At 50.4% G+C, this 19,820-nt stretch overlaps 6 protein-coding genes across 6 annotated transcripts; 4 read left to right on the top strand and 2 right to left on the bottom strand.

Annotated features, from left to right (window-relative positions):
• The first annotated feature begins 8 nt into the window (after positions 1-8).
• On the top strand, positions 9-2,056 carry ksrA (3-dehydrosphinganine reductase). Its single transcript, XM_073759134.1, has 3 exons — positions 9-337; positions 400-531; positions 583-2,056. The coding sequence occupies exons 1-3, from the start codon at positions 194-196 to the stop codon at positions 1,411-1,413; spliced, it is 1,107 nt and encodes a 368-aa protein (XP_073611239.1). The 5' UTR covers positions 9-193; the 3' UTR covers positions 1,414-2,056.
• Positions 2,057-2,935: 879 nt separating this feature from the next.
• On the bottom strand, positions 2,936-4,709 carry BDV17DRAFT_274482 (60S ribosomal protein eL6). The gene is made up of 3 exons (XM_073759133.1): positions 4,465-4,709; positions 3,888-4,223; positions 2,936-3,778 (listed from the first exon to the last, which is right to left on the bottom strand). Exons 1-3 carry the CDS (start codon positions 4,570-4,572, stop codon positions 3,626-3,628), a joined length of 597 nt encoding a protein of 198 aa, XP_073611238.1. The 5' UTR covers positions 4,573-4,709; the 3' UTR covers positions 2,936-3,625.
• Positions 4,710-4,878: 169 nt separating this feature from the next.
• BDV17DRAFT_274478 (uncharacterized protein) lies at positions 4,879-6,436 on the top strand. The gene is made up of 3 exons (XM_073759132.1): positions 4,879-5,083; positions 5,156-5,706; positions 5,864-6,436. The coding sequence occupies exons 1-3, from the start codon at positions 5,033-5,035 to the stop codon at positions 6,396-6,398; spliced, it is 1,137 nt and encodes a 378-aa protein (XP_073611237.1). The 5' UTR covers positions 4,879-5,032; the 3' UTR covers positions 6,399-6,436.
• An 865-nt stretch (positions 6,437-7,301) lies between these two features.
• cch1 (calcium channel protein CCH1) lies at positions 7,302-14,342 on the top strand (the record flags this gene model as incomplete). The annotated part of the gene is made up of 4 exons (XM_073764166.1): positions 7,302-8,954; positions 9,011-11,347; positions 11,400-12,833; positions 12,880-14,342. The coding sequence occupies 4 exons, from the start codon at positions 7,302-7,304 to the stop codon at positions 13,798-13,800; spliced, it is 6,345 nt and encodes a 2,114-aa protein (XP_073611236.1). The 3' UTR covers positions 13,801-14,342.
• BDV17DRAFT_210507 (uncharacterized protein) lies at positions 14,343-15,740 on the top strand. Its single transcript, XM_073755419.1, has one exon. It carries the CDS (start codon positions 14,936-14,938, stop codon positions 15,638-15,640), a length of 705 nt encoding a protein of 234 aa, XP_073611235.1. The 5' UTR covers positions 14,343-14,935; the 3' UTR covers positions 15,641-15,740.
• Positions 15,741-16,755: 1,015 nt separating this feature from the next.
• Positions 16,756-18,748, bottom strand: clrD (histone-lysine N-methyltransferase Clr4). The gene is made up of 3 exons (XM_073755418.1): positions 18,638-18,748; positions 17,528-18,509; positions 16,756-17,427 (listed from the first exon to the last, which is right to left on the bottom strand). Exons 1-3 carry the CDS (start codon positions 18,686-18,688, stop codon positions 16,973-16,975), a joined length of 1,488 nt encoding a protein of 495 aa, XP_073611234.1. The 5' UTR covers positions 18,689-18,748; the 3' UTR covers positions 16,756-16,972.
• Between the last annotated feature and the right edge of the window lie 1,072 nt (positions 18,749-19,820).

Genomic DNA, 19,820 nt, shown 5'->3' with positions numbered 1-19,820 from the left:
TAATCGTATCTTTTCGGTAACAGTAGCTCCATCGAAATGCGGGCAAGTGCTGTTGTCGGTCGAGGGCCGGGCTCCTTCTCCATCCGCCAAAAGTATCACGAACGGAAGCTACGATCGAGCCAAACCACCTCCAGCAGGCAGTCAGACTCAATTCCCTTAACTCTTCTCTCTCTTCCCCTTCTCTTCTTCCCTCATGCATCCATCGTTACCACCTATACTTTACGACTCTTCTCCCACGGCCTTGGGGATTTCCGCTGTTCTCGGTGTACTATTCTTCTATACACTCGTCAGGATGCTTGGCCTCGGAAATGATAACCAGTTCGTCGTGGAGGGTCGCGTAAGTCATCGCTTGGTGTCCGTATTTTCATCATGAGTACTGCTGACAAGTTGACTTCGCAGACCGTGGTGATCACCGGTGGCTCGGAGGGTATGGGCAAGGCAGTGGCCTGCCAGCTCGCCGAGAAAGGAGCCAACGTTGTCATTGTCGCTCGCACACTTCAGAAGCTCGATGAGGCCTTAGAGGCGATCAAGGTAAGTTCAATCAACCTTCATCCCTCGACATTGTTGTTAATGCTTTGCTAGGGCTCCGCTACCGATGCCAACAAGCAGAGGTTCCACCGTATCAGTGCTGACCTCACGAAACCCGACGAGTGCGAGCGTATCATGAACGAGGTCACTGAGTGGAATGACGGCATGCCCCCAGATATTGTTTGGTGCTGCGCTGGATACTGTACTCCTGGATACTTCATCGAGACTCCCGTTCAGACGCTCAAAGACCAGATGGACACCGTTTACTGGACCGCGGCAAACACAGCACACGCAATTTTGAAGAAGTGGCTCATTCCCATCAACCCCAGCCACCAAAGGCCGTTGCCCCGCCGTCATCTCATCTTCACTTGTTCCACCTTGGCCTTCGTACCTATCGCTGGCTATGCACCATACTCTCCAGCCAAGGCTGCCATGCGTTCCCTCTCAGATACCTTGAGCCAGGAAATCGAAGTCTACAACGGCTCCCGCGCCTCCAAGGAACGAGCTCGAGCTACCCCCGCCGACGTCAAGATCCATACCGTCTTCCCTATGGGTATTCTCAGTCCTGGATTCGACAATGAACAGCAGATCAAACCTGCCCTTACCAAGCAGCTTGAGGCTGCTGACAAACCTCAAACACCCAAGGAAGTTGCGCGGATTGCCATTCAAGCCATTGAGCGCGGTGAATACCTCATCACCACCATGTTCGTCGGCAACATGATGAAGGGTGCCGCCCTCGGACCTAGCCCGAGAAACTCATGGTTCCGCGACACATTCACCGGCTGGCTTAGCAACTTGGTATTCCTGCAAGTTGTTCCCGACCTTCGGAGACAGGCCTTTTCGTGGGGGCAGAAGAACGGTGTCCCCGCCTCAAGTTCGGCTTAGGGCAAGGTTTTACGGAACTGACTTGCTTGGTTTGACTTGATTCAAAAGCTGTTTTTGTATGGTGTATGACTTAGATACCCTTGAGTGCCTTCTTTTGTTCATTTTTAGCACACCTTTGTATACTTACTAGCCCTAAGAATCAACAGCCACAAAGAACAAAGTGACTATTGTTCTCTCGTTCTTCCATTCTCTTGGCAAATCCTCCGATTGCCAGCATCGTCCTTTGATCATTTGGCAACTCTAGTCCCAATGAGCATGCCTCAGCTTCATTATTGACATGGGTTTGGCTTAACAGATCTCATATTACCCAATCATTGTTCTTTGAATGCGGAATTGAGGTCACCACTCCTTTTGTCAAGACCAGGGCGCCTGTTTTGGCATTGTGACGTTGTTATATATCCTTTGTTGATCAACTAGATACCGCACTTCGCTCTCTGTTAGATACTTCCAGAGCGGCTTGCTTTCAACCATACGATCCTTTATACTCAATGTCTCCAATAGATATAAAAGCAGAAGCCAAGTGCCACTCTATTCAAGATGTTAAGTTACATCTATCTTGCGCATTGGCTCACAATGGATTTCCTCACGGTCTTCTTCGTCTTGCCCACGGCATCTTCCTACAGCACGAGAATCAACATATTATTCTTCTACATGACATAGACGACACTCGTCATGTCGCATACCGTTCTGCGGATTGAACTGTTCGGCACCTTGCTTGCGCGCCTGGTGTCCTAGTTCCTTCCGTCCCTGCTCTTCTGGATCTTCGACATCGCTGCGCCCGGCACAGCTTCCTCCTTCAAAGAGCGAGGTGACTCTGGACTGCCGACAGGAAGCAGTCGCAGTAAGCCTACAGTGAAGGAATTCAAGATTGCAGGATGGTCCCTCGCCAACTTCGCGCTCGGCCTCACCCTGCAAATGGTCTTTGAGTGGTTCCTGATCAAGACGCCCGGATTGAAACCTGCAGTCCAGATGACCCTCAACATCCCTATGCCCGGGAACCTCACGAAGCTCCTCTTCTGGGGTTTTCTTCTTCGAGAGGTAAGTGCCCAACCCTATCATCCACAATGAGCAACAGCACCTGAACGAAGTGGACACAAGCTAACCAACACCTCTTCACTCACTCCAGGCCCTAACATACACAATCCACCGCTACATCCTACACTTCCCATTGCCACTCTTCAAATTCATCACCTCCCTCCTTACGCTTCCACATGATAACCTTCCTGGTCTACACGGCGCTCATCTCGATTAAGGAGACATGTGCCTTCTCGGGATACTACGTGCTTCCGAGCTTGTTGAGTGCGACGGCGCGATGCAGAGAGAGCCATCTTGCTGGTGGGGGAAGGGGGAATTTTGGGCGCTGGGGACTTATTGATTTGGTTGTCGGGACGGGGGGCGAGGGGCATGGTGGTAGTGGTGGTTTTGCGGAGGCGAATGGGGGTGGTGCGAGGGGTGCGAAGAGGAGATGAATCCAAAATGGAACAAGGTGGGAAGTTTGATTTGCGTTGTCTGGTAATAATTGGGATGATTGCAGTTTGCTGTTGAGGGTTCTTTTTATTGATTATGCTGGCGTTGTGTTGCTTTTTGGGTTTCGATAATAAATCCAGGGACCGGTCAGCGTCTCGCGTGCTTTGAATAAATTCAGAATCGGAAAACGTCTTTATAGTAATGAAGGTAGATAGAGACCTAGGCTTTGGCGCAGTATGGTTTTGGTTGTCGCACTGGGCAGTGGAGTATTTGTGTCGCATGGAGGTCGAGTCGAGATGCACCTATGACGTGAAAAGAGACGAACCGCGATTTAGGATACCTTTGAACCTGGAACTTGACCTGGAGATTGAGAAAAAGAGTATCATACTAAACGTAATATAACTCCCAGCCCTCTTTTTAGAAGACACGTAACAGCTGGAAAAGGTGATCATGAATTTTTTTCTTTTCTTTTCTGCTCACACGGCTCATTAGACATGTATGCAAACCAGCCACGCCGGAAGGAACTTGTCCCAGACAGTATACACACAACCCGACATGTCAGGATTCCGAATACGAACGGTCCCTCCGAAATCGAGTTACATATTCCACATGAACAGCTGCCCTCCAAGCGCTGCGAATATTGCACATCCCACGTCTGCGGGGATGCGCCAATTTGCATCTCGCCGCGCCCTCACATAAGTCCTCCACAAGAACTACCGAACCCGCGGCCGCCGCGTCGACACGTCTACCACTTCATTTCGTGGGGCTTGTCGCCGTTTCGGAGGCTGAAAGAGGTGGCGAGGTAGCTGCCGAGGAAGTTCTCCTTCTTGACGCTGGCCAGGATGGACTGGTCGACGGCCTTCTGGTCGCTGGCACGGGCGCTGGCAACCTTCTTCTTCTGTGCGTGGTTGAAACGTTAGTTTCTGGCTTTCAGTATCGGACATTCGCCTCGCAATACTGCTGCATATGCCCATTCGACAGCCGGGACCGCGGGAAAAAAAACGTACCTCGGGCTTCTCTCCCTGCTTGAAGAAAGCCTCCTCGGTCTTCTTCTCGTTCTTCTTCTCCTTGGTGAAGTAGCCGGGAGCGGAGACCTTCTCAATGGTCTGGCTGTCGACGCCGCTAATGTCGACACGCTTGCTGGTGGCAATGACGTAGCGAGCGTTCACCCGGCGAAGGGGAACACCGTTGATCTTGAAGGGACCGGTAACGAGGAGGACACCCTGGTCGAGGTGCTTGAGGAGGATGACGCGCTTGCCACGGAAGCGACCGGCAAGGAGGATGAGGATGGTGCCGGGCTGGAGGCTCTCCCTAAGCTTGGTGGGACGGATAGCCTTGCGGACCTGTAATCGAAGCAAAAAATCCATGTCAGAACCCTGATCCCATAGCGCTGCATGCCAAACTGTCACGATAGTCCGGAGAATGCGGTTTCAATACGAATTTCATGTTCGGTCGATATATCCCGGTCCCAAGCACTTGTCGCACAATTCAATCAACCCGGCGCAACCATCGCATTCGTCCATATGAAACCGCATCCTCCGTTCTTTCCGACAATTGCATTCGTCTTGCACGGCGTGTACTGACCTTCTTGGGCTGCGACTCGTCATCCACAGGGTACCATTTCTGGGCCTTCTGGGACGGCACAAGCCTCTGGGCCTTTCCGAACTGCTTCGTCGTGCCAACGTCCGACATTCTGACTGTTGATGACGAAGAAGACCTGAAAAGAAAAGGGGGGGGGTGGTTGTCGACGGCGGTGGTTGTTGGAATCGGTGTGTGACGGGCAACTCACTGTCCAAAGGCGGAGTGGTGAGGTTTGTGGGAACGCAAGCCCTATCAGTTAGCCGAAAGGCGCTAGTGCCGATTGGGGTCCTACTGATACGGCGGTCACGGGACCGCAATAAGTCGCCACTTCTTTGTTCATGCCTGAGGCCTAGAAACGGGTGCCAACGGCAGCCATAACCGCAAGCCGCATTCTAGCTTCCCCGAGTCAAAACACTCGAGACCTGGAGCTTCCGAGCTGACGTATCTTAAACAAGCTTCTTCAACAGTCACAACCTTCACGACCCTGGAGCGCTCATCGCCTGCTTAACAAATCGAAATACGGGAACGAACGCTCGAACACCATAATTAACTGCCCATTTTCTCCGTCAACATGTCGATGACGCCGATCATCACGTTCAAGGCGGGTATCTGTGACCTCGATGTGAGTGTTGTCTATGTGAAGCAGAATAGCCTCCCGGAGCTTGGATACTAATTATGAGTTATAAACTACCAGGCTCAGTCGTCTCAAGTCAAACCTCAGCAGACCCCAGGGTACATCTACCTCTACTCCGAAGATGACCTGATTCATTTCTGCTGGCGCCCACGGAGCGCTCCCCACACAGAACCTGAGTTGGACTTGGTGATGGTTCCTTCCGACGGAACATTCGCTCCCTACCGTCCAGACGGAAAGCCTACGAACGGCCGAATTTATGTCCTCAAGTTTTCTTCCAGCTCCCAGCGCTACCTCTTCTGGCTTCAATCTAAATCTCAATCCGACGATGCTGACCCGAGTTACTGGAGCCCGCGGGATCTTAGGCTGGGTGTGATTGTCAACAGCCTACTTCAAGGCGAGGATGTTGATGTAGAGACGGAGATTGCCAACCTTCCCAAGGGTCCATCCAACGGTGATGATGACGAGACAATGGAGGATGTCGAGGGCGTGGACCATGACCCAAACCACCCCCACAGAGGTAGCGGCGGTGGTGCAGGACCAGATGCAACTGGTGGGGATGTGAGAGAGGAGGGACAAGGATCCAGGGAGGGCGGCGCAGACGGCGGAAGAGCGTAAGTTAGGTACATATCTCGACATTTTTTGATTACGGGTATCATGTCCTCCGTTCGAGCTCCTTGCCGTTGGGGTAGACCTACCCTTTACAATATGAATCTTTGCCGTGCAATTTCACTCAAAGAACGTAAACTAACTGGCCATTCTTGGAAACAGCGCTCAGCATGACTCCTCCAATCCATCGGCTGTCGTGCAAGACTTTCTGAAGTCGTTGGGAGGCAACCAGTCTCAGGGAGCCGAGCAACCATTCACTACACTGCAAGATTTACTGTCTCCGTCGACTACGCTGCCTTACCTGGAGGACCTGGATACTGAGGGCGTCGACAACCTCTTGAAGTACTTACCCCAAGAGTTACTCGTCCTAGCACTGCAGATAGAAAACCAATCGGCTACTCAAAGCCGCTCCGAAGATGTCTTGAGTGCTCTCAACCTATCGCAGAAAAAGAACATCCTCAGGAAAGTTCTACACTCGCCTCAATTTACCCAGAGTCTTGCAAGCTTGACCGTGGCCATCAGGGATGGAGGCTTACCAACCATTAGCGAAGCTCTGAGGATTCCAGTCGAAAACGGGGGTTTCATGCGTCGGGGAGGCGTTCCGCTTGGGGGTGGTGATGCAATGAAGGCGTTCGTTCAGGGCGTTCGGGATCATGTAAAGGATTCAAGTCAAGGAAGCCGCATGGAGACCGATTAATTCATAGAAATAAGATCGTTTTTCTATTTGTCTTTGCAGACTTCATCTTCCGCTATAGTTGTTGTTCTGTTTTGTGGATGTTCAAGCCACCAATCTTAGCTGATCCGCTCTTCATGTTTGTTACATCAAGCATTCCATGGTGACTTTTAAAGAGGTCCGCCAGAACACAGTCGCGAGGATGTTCGATTGCATACTATACCATGGTTCCGCTGGAATACACTTTGGAGAGTCCCTTAGACGAAGGAACTTCTTGATATAGATACAGAGGCCTGACAAGGATCACGTGACTAAATAGTGTTTAGATCAACAATCTGACCTAGAGCCACAGAAGCTTGATATTCGGAAAGCCATTACGGAATACGAATATTGCAGTTACTTCTGTGCATCTAGTCTACGGAGTTCATACCGACTGTGGCTCATTCCGATATTATATTCACAAGTTCCTCTATCAGGGCCCCGTTGTTGCAGTCCACCGCCCTAAAAATAGATACAGGCAGCACAATTGGCCTCGGCGCGGGATCCCGCCGTTAGGGAGAGCAATCGACCATACAGATGCAACACCTTGCCAACAAGCCCCGTTTTGGCCGCTTCGGCTCAAAACTCGACGATCGCTGGAATCCGGAGAAGACACCTCACCTGCGTGGTGCGTTAGCTTCTTTTCTTCTGCTTCTTTGGCCTTTTCCCATTTTGTGGTCCGTTCGCTATCTTGCCGCCCTTCTTGTCTATACCCAGCTCTTCGTTCCAAGGTTCCTTAGCGTACCAGGCGTCCAACTGCGACAGTGTCATTGCTCGTCCTCTACGACTGCGTTCGATACGTCGAATCGCCTCTTGAGTCTATCTTAATCTGCCCATCGCCGCAGCTTGCGATGTCTACATTCGGCTAGCCAATCGAGTTTGCCCACCATGGCGTCGAATAGCCATGATCGCGGCTCTAGCGACGAGAATGATATCGCCAGTCACTCGATTCCTCTACAAGACCTCTCCGACTCGCACGAACGAGGACGAAATTCAGGCAGAGTGGGAAGCCGGTTATTTTCTGGGCGCTCTTTGACCGAGAGAGGACGAACGTATGAACGATTAGCGGAGGATTCGCCTGTTGATCATGGAGGCCGTACCGCGCATTCACACTCCAACGAGGGCGCAAATCAATACGCCGTCGAAGATGCCGGGGCATTCGCGGCAGCGATGTCGTCGGTCGGTCTCGGATTCGATCCCGGATTTGACCCTGGATTCCAGTCTTCACCACCGAGCGCGTCGCAATCAGGACATCACGCGCGAGTTGATTCAGAGTTAGACCTGGATTTTGTCCGCGTCGATAGCGTTGATACTCACGAAGCTGAGCAATACCTCTCCCCGTCCGAAACATACCCCGATACCACCCCATTGACGAGCATCCGACATGTACAACCCATCAGCGGTGCGTCCATCGCTCCCAGTGCCAGCGACTCGCGAGACCGATCGAACCCAGCCTCCGTTCGTTTCGATGACAGCCAGATGGGATCGCGATTGGGGGACGACTTGCACAATATGGAAAGCGGATATAGTGGCAGACGTCGCGGGGAGAGCTTCTCGAGGGACGGAGGCCGTTCGCTATCCCCTTCAGGGATGTCTGGGTCGGCGCTGCTCCGCGCGAGTTCAATGATGAAGTCTGTCTCCCAGCGTGTCGTTAACTTGAGTAACGAGCCGGAGGTGGTAGAACACTCCCTCTCAAGAGAATCGCATAAGTGCTCTCGCATGGAGGAGCCGCCCTCACTTCCTTCGCTTCCAGGCTATGCTCATGATGCGCCGTCAACCGCTTCGTTAAGCGAGCAGGACCCCAGAGAGAAAGCGGTAAATAGTAGAGCATGGAAAGGACTGAGCAACCCTCTGAAAGGGAAAGCCCTGGGGTTTCTCAGCCCGGACAGTGCAGTTAGGACATGGCTGTGTGATATTCTCGTCCACCCGTTCACGGAGCCCTTCATTTTGATCATCATTGTCATCCAAACTATTCTACTGACCATCGAATCGGCGCAATCAGAGTGGTCTCATCCTCGTCCGACACGCTGGGGCGGGAGCAAAATGGATTTCCCTTACCTCGTGATTTTCGTCATCTACACTGTTGAACTTACTGCCAAAATATTAGTCTCCGGTCTCTTCTTCAATCCCGTCGAATACAGTACGATAGACCGGTCAAAGGGGCTTGTGACGGCGCTTGTGGAAAAGGGAGGAAACCTGATCACGCCGCAACGGCAATTCTCCACAAGGAAATCATCGGCGCAGCCAGAGCATCAGCAAGCGTCAATCTTGCGAACATTCACTGGCGGGTTGAACCAAATGGAGAGCCGGATGGAGCAGCAGCTTGCTGATGATCCTCTTCAAAAACGTCGTATCAGGCTTGCGCATCGTGCATTTCTCCGGCACTCTTTCAATCGTCTGGACTTTGTGGCTGTGGTCTCGTATTGGGTGAGCTTCGTTCTCGCCATAGGTGGCACCGAGTATACACACCAGCTCTATGTTTTCCGCATGCTTAGTTGTCTCCGGATTCTACGTCTTCTAGCATTGACCAGTGGAACATCGGTACGTCCCAGCCGCAAGCACATTTTTCTAGCGTCTGATTACTGACTGGAGAATAGGTTATCCTTCGAAGCTTAAAGAAGGCCGCTCCCTTATTAGTGCATGTTGCATTTCTCGTCGGGTTCTTTTGGCTCTTGTTTGCCATCGTAGGTATTCAAAGCTTCAAATCAAGCCTCGGCAGAACATGTACTTGGATAGGAACAGAGTACGGCCAGGAAAATTATACCCAAAGTGAACAGTTTTGCGGTGGCTGGCTTGATGAATTTGGTCATGAGCAACCGTGGATCAGAAAGGACAATATTTCGACTACAGGCAAACCTAAAGGGTTTATTTGCCCCCAAGGATCCATATGTCTCGAGGCAGACAACCCCTACAATAACACGCAGAGCTTCGATAACATCGTCAACTCACTCGAGCTTGTTTTCATCATAATGAGCTCGAACACCTTTACAGACCTTCTATATTACACAACGGACAGTGATTATCTCGTAGCTGCGCTCTTCTTTGCGTGCGGTTTTGTCATTCTGAGTCTATGGATGGTCAACTTGCTGGTTGCTGTCATTACTCACTCCTTCCAGGTCATTCGTGAAGAAAGCAAACGGAGTGCTTTTGCATCTCAGAAGATAGAGGCAAGCGACGAGGAGGATGAGTCCTCGCGCAAAACCAGTACATTAAAGCGCTTATACGACATGACATACTGGTTCTGGATTACTGTCATTGTCCTGGACCTCATCATCCAAGCCTTGAGAAGCTCCACCATGGGTGAGGATCGAGAACAGCTTATTGACGTTGTCGAGACAATCGTTACATTTGTATTTCTCGGCGAGATCGTTCTGCGTTTCATAACAGATTGGCGCAAATTTCACCAAAGCCGCCGCAACTGGTTCGATTTGGGACTTGCGATCGTTACCAGCATCATTCAGATACCCGCTATCAAAAACTCGGGACGGGCATATTCTGTTCTTACTCTTTTCCAGATTCTCCGGGTCTACCGCGTCGTTCTAGCCTTCTCCGTGACCAGAAATTTGATCACTCTCGTTTTCCGCAACGCTGTTGGTTTGATGAACTTGATCCTCTTTGTGTTCCTCATCACTTTCCTAGCGTCTATCTTCGCGACGCAGCTCTTCCGCAGTCAGATTCCTCACGAAGATGACGACGGTGAGCTAATTGAGATCAACTTTTCCGATATCTACAATTCATTCATTGGAATGTATCAGGTTCTTTCTAGCGAGAATTGGACCGGCACTCTTTACACCGTTACCTCCTACACCTATTCGTTTGGTACTGCCTGGATCTCAGCGACGTTCTTGATCCTGTGGTTTATCTTGGCCAACTTCATCATTCTGAATATGTTCATTGCAGTCATTCAAGAAAGTTTTGACGTATCAGAGGATGAAAAGCGGCTTCATCAGGTCCGGGCGTTTCTGGAGCAAAAGCAGGTCAGTGGCGCATCTCAAGGCAACATATCCCTCTCCAAAATCTTGAAAATGGGACGCGGCTCGGGTCGCTTCAAGGACCCGCTAGACCACGGCCCGGCGGCGCTGGATATGCTCTTGAAGGATGCGGTTGTGCGCGAGTTCCTCGACGAGGAGATACCATCAGAAAATCAGCCCCGTGAAGAACCCGGACTAGAAAGAAGTGTAACTACCGGGGAAGGGCTCGTACAGCCTGGAGCTATCGCACGCGCCTGGACAGCAGTTACAACATCGGTCATGCGACGAGAACCTAACCCCTTTTACTCGAAGTTGAAGATCTCGCGGCCTTACGAAGACCTGAATCCTCAAGAGATGGCTCGAGAGGTAGTCACGGCAGCGGAGCAAAGGAAACGAGAACAGCGAGAGTACCTTATACGCCATCCAAAATACAACACGTCCTTATACTTATTCAAACCGGATGATCCGGTTCGAAGATTCTGTCAACGCATTGTGGGTCCTGGACGTGGAGTTCAGCGCGTGGAAGGTGTTGATCCTTACAAACCTCTTTGGTATACCTTCTCCGCCTTCGTTTATGCCGCTATCGTGGCGATGGTTATCCTCGCCTGCATCACAACTCCCATCTACCAGAGCTCGAATTTCCAGACTGACAGAGACTGGTTCACGTACACTGACCTGGGGTTTTCCATTTTGTTCTCTGTCGAAGCACTCATCAAGGTGATAGCCGATGGCTTCTTCTGGACACCGAATGCCTACTTCCGCAGTTCATGGGGTTTCATTGACGGCGTTGTCTTGATCACTCTTTGGGTCAACGTGCTGAGTGCCCTAACATCGGAACGTGGCGCCTCGAGGGCCATCGGGGCGTTTAAGGCTCTGAGGGCGCTCAGACTGCTCAACTTCAGTGATAGTGCCAAGAATACATTCCATTCTGTCATTATCGTTGGAGGGTGGAAAGTCATCGCTGTATGTCCACCGTATTTCTTTCTCTCATCACTCTGTACTGATTTGTCTACAGGCTGCGTTGGTCTCTATGAGTTTCCTGATACCGTTCGCCATTTATGGAGTCAATTTGTTCCACGGACAAATGGTTTCATGCAATGACGATGGCATAGAGGGAAGTCTAAATGCTTGCGTTGGCGAGTTCCTGAGCTCACCAGCCCAATGGGACGTCCTTGCTCCCCGAGTCGCATCAAATCCCTTCTATGATTTTGACAACTTCGGAGACTCCCTGTTTATTCTCTTCCAAATTGTATCCCAAGAAGGTTGGACAGACGTACAATCCCAAGCGATGAGTATCACAGGAATAGGACAGCAGCCAGAGTCCTATATAGCACCGGAGAATGGGCTATTTTTCATAGTGTTCAACTTGCTCGGTGCTGTCTTCGTCCTGACACTGTTTGTGTCTGTGTTCATGCGCAACTACACAGAGCAAACTGGTGTTGCCTTCTTGACCGCTGAGCAGCGTTCCTGGCTTGAACTGCGGAAACTGCTCCGACAAGTCTCGCCGTCCAAGCGGAGATCAAGCGAAAAGACCACGAGCTGGAAACAGTGGGCTTACCGAACCGCCTACAAAAAGCACGGCCGCTGGGCAAAATGCGTTACCTCAATTCTTGTGCTTCACCTCCTCCTGCTGATAATCGAATTCTACCCCGATGATGATCGTTGGGACAAGGCTCGAGACGGCCTATTTTTCGCGTTCAGCTTTGTCTATCTAGCGAATGTTTTCCTCCGGATGGCTGGACTGGGCTGGCACCGCTTCAGTAGAAGCTCTTGGGATCTTTACGCCTTGCTCGTCGTTCCAGCAACCCTGATCATGTCGATATTGAACTTTATTTATCCCACCCAGCAGACAATTGTGGTGTTGAACAAGCTATTCCTTGTTGCGATCACGTTACTTCTCATTCCGCGCAATAACCAGTTGGATCAACTGTTCAAAACGGCGGCGGCCAGTCTGACTTCCATTGGAAACCTGCTAGCGACCTGGTTTGTGTTGTTCCTTGTCTACGCGATCGCGATGAACCAAGCCTTCGGCCTCACAAAGTTCGGGGCCAACGAAAATGGAAACATCAACTTCAGGGACATCCCCAGGGCTCTGATCCTGCTTTTCCGGCTGAGCTGTGGTGAGGGCTGGAATGAGCTCATGGAAGATTTCGCCACGATGGTGCCGCCCTACTGTAGCGACAACGACGATGGCTTCTTTGGAAACGACTGCGGAAGTCCGGGCTGGGCCCGAGCGCTGTTTATTTCCTGGAACATTATTAGCATGTATATCTTTGTTTCCTTGTTCGTCTCGCTGATCTTCGAGAGTTTCTCCTACGTCTATCAACGGAGCAGTGGCCTTTACGTGATTAGCCGCGAAGAACTTCGCCGCTTCAAGCAGGCTTGGGCTGAATTTGACCCTGAGGGCACGGGCTATATCACTAAGGACCAGTTTCCTCGGTTACTGAGGGTATGTATCTGTTCTTGCTCAAGGAAAGCAATGCTAATGATAACAGGAACTTACGGGCAAATTCGAAGTGCGCATCTACCAGAATGACTTTATGGTTCCGCGCATTCTTGATGAATGTAGAGTTGACAAGCGCGACTCGCTTCTAGCGCACCGAAGAGTCTTCGAGGGAGTGGACCTTGACAAATTGGCCAAGATTGTCCGCACAATCCCAGTCAACACTGTCAGAGAACGGCGACAGAGGCTCAACGAACTCTACGAAGAAGTACTGGTGTCCGCGGACCCAGTGCACGGCATCTCCTTCCATACTCTCTTAATGATCCTCGCACATTACAATGTGATCACAGACAGCAAGAGTCTGCGACTCGAGGAGTTCCTGCGGCGTCGCGCAAAACTGCAGCGCGTAGAGGAGGCAGTCCGCCGCAACACCGTTATTGGGTTCTTCAAAACACTCACAGCCGCTCGCGAATTCCGAAGGAGAATCGACCACAAGCGATCCGCTCGCATGACCTTCGTGCCGCAATTCAACGTCCCCGAAATTTACGTGGACGACGAACCGCAGGAAAATCGAGAGTCTCAAGATGTGGTCCGGACACCCGTGCACGAAGCCGCGACGGAAGGCTCCATGCTATCCCCGACATCACCGAGCCGGGAAGGAGAAGCCGGCCCCTCGGGACTCCCTCGAATCAACACAAACGTTGCAGGCCGATTAAATTCCGAAGCCAGCTCCCCCTCGGAATGGTCGAATATAAGCATCTCCCTGTCCCCTCAGCGGGAACGAGCGCACACAGTCAGTTCATACGATCCCCCGGTAGAACCATCTGGGGGAACTTCAGCGACGTCCGAACATTCGCGGCACAACAGCGCGATGACCGTCCAGGATGTGATGCAGTCGCTTGGCGACTCAGCCTGGGGTGAGAGTATCCGACGCAGTTTCACGACGCGACGGCGATCAAGGGACGAGACGTGAGGCGCCACGGCACTTCATCTGAATGGAGTGAGAATGGAGTGAGATGAAACGAGCGATGATACCACGATCTCAAGGAATTGTCGAGTGATACCATATACAGTATCTTTATACGGCTTTTATATTTGTAAACTAGACTACGCGGGCCGGGATCATGCAGCCCAGGACCGAAGACTTACAGAGTACATGTTTTCTAGATGTGTTTATTTTGATGTCGATGCTTATGCTTCTCTTTTATTTTTGACCTGAATTTCTTTGTGGATATTTGCCTGGATGCATAGCAAGGCGTGCTGGAGTACTGAACAGTGCTAAATAGACAAGTACAATTCTTTACTGTTCTATTGACTGTCCCTTGCTTAAGATCGGGGCGAAGGAGGGCTTATAGTGGTGGCCGAATGCGGCAGTAGCCTGACTCACCCCCGTCTTCGTCTCTTTCAACTTTCCCAACTCGCCAACTCCATCCTCTTCAATTGCTCGAATCTATCGCTGTTTTCATAACTCTTCGCCTCTCCACATTCTTCAAACAATCATCTTGCTGGCCGCCCCCATGGGATCCCTTCTTATCGAGCTCTCCTTCGCCCTGGCGCCGAGCTACTTTCTACTAGACCGGGCGTGCCTTGCTGTCATGGATACCTAATGCGTGCCCTTCAAACCCTGTCGTCAACAGGGCGATCTTAAAAACCCAGTCCTCTCTCTCCAGCTGTCAAAGCGACTGGCAGCCTTCTTAATCTTAATCTGCTACACCTGGCCCGTCCGCGAATCGTCGGGGTCGGTGATCCTGGACAATCTGACACGACACGGTTCCTTGTTTCAAGCAACCCGTGTCTAACCACCAGTCGTCGCCTTATACTCCGGCTTTGGTCCCGTCATCTTACTTCTCCTGCATGACACTGACACTGGCGATCCTCGATCTTCGACTCCATTCTGACTTTCAACACTACTCCGTCTTTTTCTGGTTTCCAGTTTCCGCTTACCATTACCCCGTCCCCGGGCACTTCAAACTATCTATGCGGGGCACCAGCTTTCGCTCTTGACGGCGACGACAGACTCCAAAATATATTGTGATCTATCTATCTACTCTCGACCGCCCTTGCAAATCGCCCAGCTATCTACCAACGCAGATAAAGAATCTCAAAAAATGCGCCCAAACCAACCCTCCACACCGACTCTTTCGCTCATCTACACTTCATTCCAACCCCGCTCCGGTGAGAACACGAACAGCGACAAAGACAACCATCCCTACGGCTACAACACAAGCGACTACTATTCCCCCGCCAGTCCGCTAAGCTCAACGTCCACGATCACGAGCTCGAGCCCAACACTCCCCTCTTCGCCGACGTCACCATATTTGTCACCAACTCTCTTCCAGCACATCCGCCCGATATCCGACAAACTTCAGCCCCTCTCGAGTCTCAGTCCCAGTCACGGCCAGGGTTATTGCCAAAGCCATACTTCAAGCCCGGCGCCAGGCGCAGGAACGGGTGGTGGTATAATTCTCCGCCGCCGCCCCTCTACTATCGATACACTTCTTCGACAAGAGCGCTCAAGGGCCACCGTTGACGCCATCGAGAGGCAGGGCTTGGATCTCCTAGAACCGCGCCCGGTGGATTTAGATCCTGTCGGCAATGCGATCGATAATCGCATAGAACAGTCACACCAGACCATCACGCATCACCGGCTTCCGCTTGAAATTGCGAATGGTCATGGGATTAATATTGGGGACGGTGGGCAGACTCGGGAGCGGGCCCGGGATGAGGCGTTAGGTGATGGGTCTGGCCTGCGGCCCGCGCAGCCGAAGTTCGTCATGGGTGGGATATTCGAGGTTATGGAAGGGAGGGGATAAGATGGATTCTGACTTGTTATTTGCGTTCATAAAGCTTCTCTTCTCTTCTCATCCTTCCGGTTTCCTGGTTTTGGAGCCATGTTTTTTTGTGCTTCAATCTTTCAAGCCTTTTTTTTTATTTTCCTTGTTTCGGGTATCTATCTCTAGGGTTCGGGTCTGGGGGTTACCGCGATTATATTTCGGCGATTATATTTCTACTCTTAAGGTTTACTTTGGGATTTCGGGAGTAATTTGGCAGGCAAGAAGATGAATTGATTTCTTTCAGATTCTTCAAATAGGAACGCAAATTCTAAATCCAGCATGTCGTATGGTCTCAAGATTAATTCTATTGACGCCGAAAGCTTTCCTCGTAGCTGCTCAGTCAAGGGAGAATGTCTGTATCTATCCTGAAGGGGCCTCTCGGCCGGTAACAGAGCATCTCATTCGACATCCTTAGACAATTTTCACTCTAAAAGAAAAGACAACAGTGCAAGTCCAATCAATCGAGACGTTGGTTGCAGTTAGATAAAGTCAGGATTTCTATGAAAGCCATGCATACATTGAGTAGTGTGTAGTGGTAGAACCAGGCTTTTTCCTGCTCATTGGAAACTGAAGGGACGTTAGACCTGGCATCTTGCTTAGAGATACTACCTAATAGTGTCGATACTTAATAGGTGTTTATGTAGTAGCCCTGTAGGTATGAACCATTGCATTGATCCTGTCGTCGATAACCTACTTACATATAAGAACTGGAAAGAAGTTGTTTGGTGCTTATGGTACATGAATTGGCCCAAATGTTCTTGGTCTTCGTCACTTTTACGCTGAAGCATGAAATAACGCAGCGAATAAGAACAGCAGTATACAGAGTAGAGGAACCGAGAAGAACGAGTGTATCGCTTTGCTCCGCTGAATGTGGATGAAAGAAAGACAGTCCAGGGGAAGATAGAAGGAGATGTATGAAGAAAAGAAGAAATAAAAACAGTGGGAGGGTATTCGTGGAGGTGCAGAACGCCTGACTTAGCCTGGTCTGATAGTGACCTGCAATATGGACCGACTAAAAGGAAGACAGAAAACGCTTGGAAGGCGTGAGGGAGTAAACAAAGGCTTGCCCCAATGCAAGGAAGTCAGTAGAATAGGACCCAATAGACATGAACACCGCGCAGTGAAATAGAACCAAAGCCGCCCAACATGCAACGCAATGCAAAATTTGATGTGCAAACAACCGCCTTAGGAAGGGAAACGCTAAGCCCGGAGAATCACCATGTTGTGACCCAAGAAGTTACGAACGAGACGTAGATAAGATGGAAGATGACCGAATGGGAAGAGAGAACCGCGAAGATGTATGTAAGACCGTCACCTTGTCGTCTTCTTCCTCTCATTAGCCCACAACTGCCCGCGACAATTCGGCTCGCCACAAAGACAAGGTACCGCATCAGGGTCCAGCTTCTCCACGCGCTCCATGTGCGGGTTATAATCGAATGTCAGCTCCGTACCTGGCTGGATCTCCCTGAGGGCAAAGAACGCCAGATCATAGAGATACTCGTCGCCATGCGTGCGTGAAACCGCGAACATGCGGCAATTGGGGTTGCACGAGTGATTGATGAAACGGGTTGCGGCGCCGTAGTTGGCACCGTCTACGACGTAACTTTCCTCGTTGTCGACGAGGAAGTCGAGGTTGAAGAGGTAAGATGGGGCGTTGCGGGCCGCGGCGATTTTCTCGCGCTGGCTGGCTTTTTCGGTTGTTATGACTTCGCCGAGATAGAGGTCTATGAATTGGCCTGCGCGGAGGAAGTCCGGGGAGCGGAGGCCTGTGGTTTGGTTAGTATTTGTTTTGTTCTTTTCTTCTTCTGAGGAGTGAAACGATGCAGGATCCCGAGGGTGCAGGGGGAGGCAGGCATGGATGCATACCGAAGCCACGAGCGCCAGTATGGAATATCTCCAGGCGAATGGTCCGGCCGTGTTTAATGACGCGGTTCCAACACTTCTCTTCGCACCCGCAGAGCTCATTACACTCGTATATCATGGACGTTCTGGTCATGAATTCAGGCGAAAGCACCATAAACCGGCTATCATCAGCGGCGCGTCTGTAGGGGACAATCCGTTCATTCGAGTCCTCTTCTTGCGTGAGACATGTGCAGCGGGCCGGGTCGCAGATAACCCTGCAGTTGCATCCCGCGCTAAACTCCTGCGTGATAGGGCTCACCCCATCTCGAAGCTTGTACTCATTGATGAACTGGAAACTTGAGGTGTTCTCCGCTAGAAGTTGCTCATCTGCCCGGGCCACCGTTACAGCAGGTCCCGCAATCGAGGCTAGTTTGCTCTTCAGGCTTCTGGTGAGGACTTCCAGCACAGGGCGTCTGTCTGTCTCTGTCAAGAAAGGCCCAGGCTTTCCAATGCTAAATGGCACTACCGTGCGGTTGGTCTTTCTGGCAGCCGGGTAAGCCCCCTTCGTCGCACGTCTTTCATGTGCATCTGTAGGGTAATATTTCTCAGACAGCCCAGTGAGCTCAGCATCTGTGATCAACTCGGCAGAGTCGATTTCCTTCCTCAGCTGTGCCGAAGGAGACGGTATGATCACTTTGATTTCCGGGGCTTCAGGGACCGGACTAGGGGCGTAGGGGTATGAGACTGGGCCAGGACCTGAATAGAACCGTTTTAGTGGTCTCTCCTTGAATGACCGAAAAAGATCTTGGTAATCATCATTGGCAAGCCCTTGACTGTGAGCAGTGCCATTTGAGAGTGAGACTGGTGTCTGTACTGCAGATGCAGATCTGAAAGAAGACGCCGAGATGGACTCGGAGTCTACATCTGACTTTCTTTTGAGGGGGACACTAGCGCTTGTGGACGACAGTGTCCTGTGCGCAAGAGTCTGGAAAGATGGATTTGTGAACTGCGAAGACTTAGCATTGAAAAAGATGAGAAGTGTATGAAATTGGCATTAATATTGTTTTCGTAAGGGACTGGATAGTAGAAACATATAACACACGAATGTTGCATAATAACAGTTACTTCACTTACTCGGGATTGGCCTTCGGAATCTGAATCTTGAGTGAGGTCAATAGTAAACATTATGTGGCAGAGACTCGTAATAAATGATATCAAAATTAGGCCGTGGAAGCAAGAAAAGGAAACTGGCCAATTGAACGCTGAGTCTGGGGATCATGGAGAAACGGAGATAGCCTGAGCGGATGACAAGAGCTGGTGTTTTCTGCCAGGAGTTCTGGTGCTGGGGAGTTGCACTAGGCTGTATTGGGAAGGCGGGGCTTGATTATGCATTACTTACTAATCATTTATTATTTAACTTTAGAAATATAGCTAATGTAATTGGTTTATATGTGCTCCTTTTTCTTGATCAAATTCAAGCAAATATTCAATATCAGTAAGACTGCCCGGTATCAGGTACTGGAATATTATAAAGAATAAAGATACACACGAAAACGGCATGAACTTAGTAGGCGTGGTGTTAATGTTGACGCGACAGCTGTAGTTTTGATTAGAGTGTGTTGATTGCTCTCGAGACACGCTGAAATGCTCCCGTCTTTCCAGGAAATCAAGCAGAAAAACATGGGAAACCCGGGAAACACTCCGAACGACACTTTATGGTTCAAAACTGAATTATTTTACATAGCATGGTAGAGAAAAATCTGGCGAGCTCCATGCAACAATTTTGAGATTTTTAGCCATCCTGGCTGTCGCGAAATCATGCTTTGATGTCTGGTTGTTTTGGGCTTGGCTCAATGTCACACGAACCCTGCGTTTGCTAAACCGGCCCTAGCTTCTGATAGGAGGCTTAGTTAACCATTAGTTAGTTATCTATAAACTTATGTTACTTCTAACTAGGAGGCTTAGAGGAACCAATGATATTATTTATTTCTATAAGTTTACTTTGTAAAGTTGTAGCATGTCCTAGAAAATTACTTTTAAAAATAGAGGGTGTCAGATAAAGCCGGAAGGTCTTCCTAAGGTCCTCGAGAGGGCCTCAAGGTATTCTGAGATCAAGAAGAAGACAAGAGTGGGTTTTGGAAATGCAATATAGCTTTGGGTTGACAATCTGGCTATGTTGGTTGCTCTGGAAATAAGACACGAAGAACACTATATACAGATAATGAGCGTCCTTATATATTCGTAGCCGTCATATCCTGTCAAATCACTAGATATGTTCCCGGTCAAATCCATCATATCGCCTGATATGTTCCATCAA

This window comes from Aspergillus undulatus (assembly GCF_047715775.1).
Source record: "Aspergillus undulatus strain CBS 261.88 unplaced genomic scaffold BDV17scaffold_68, whole genome shotgun sequence".
Classification (NCBI taxonomy): Eukaryota; Fungi; Ascomycota; class Eurotiomycetes; order Eurotiales; family Aspergillaceae; genus Aspergillus; species Aspergillus undulatus.
The sequence above is the reverse complement of the archived record's forward strand: the minus strand, read 5'-3'. Positions and strand labels throughout refer to the sequence as shown.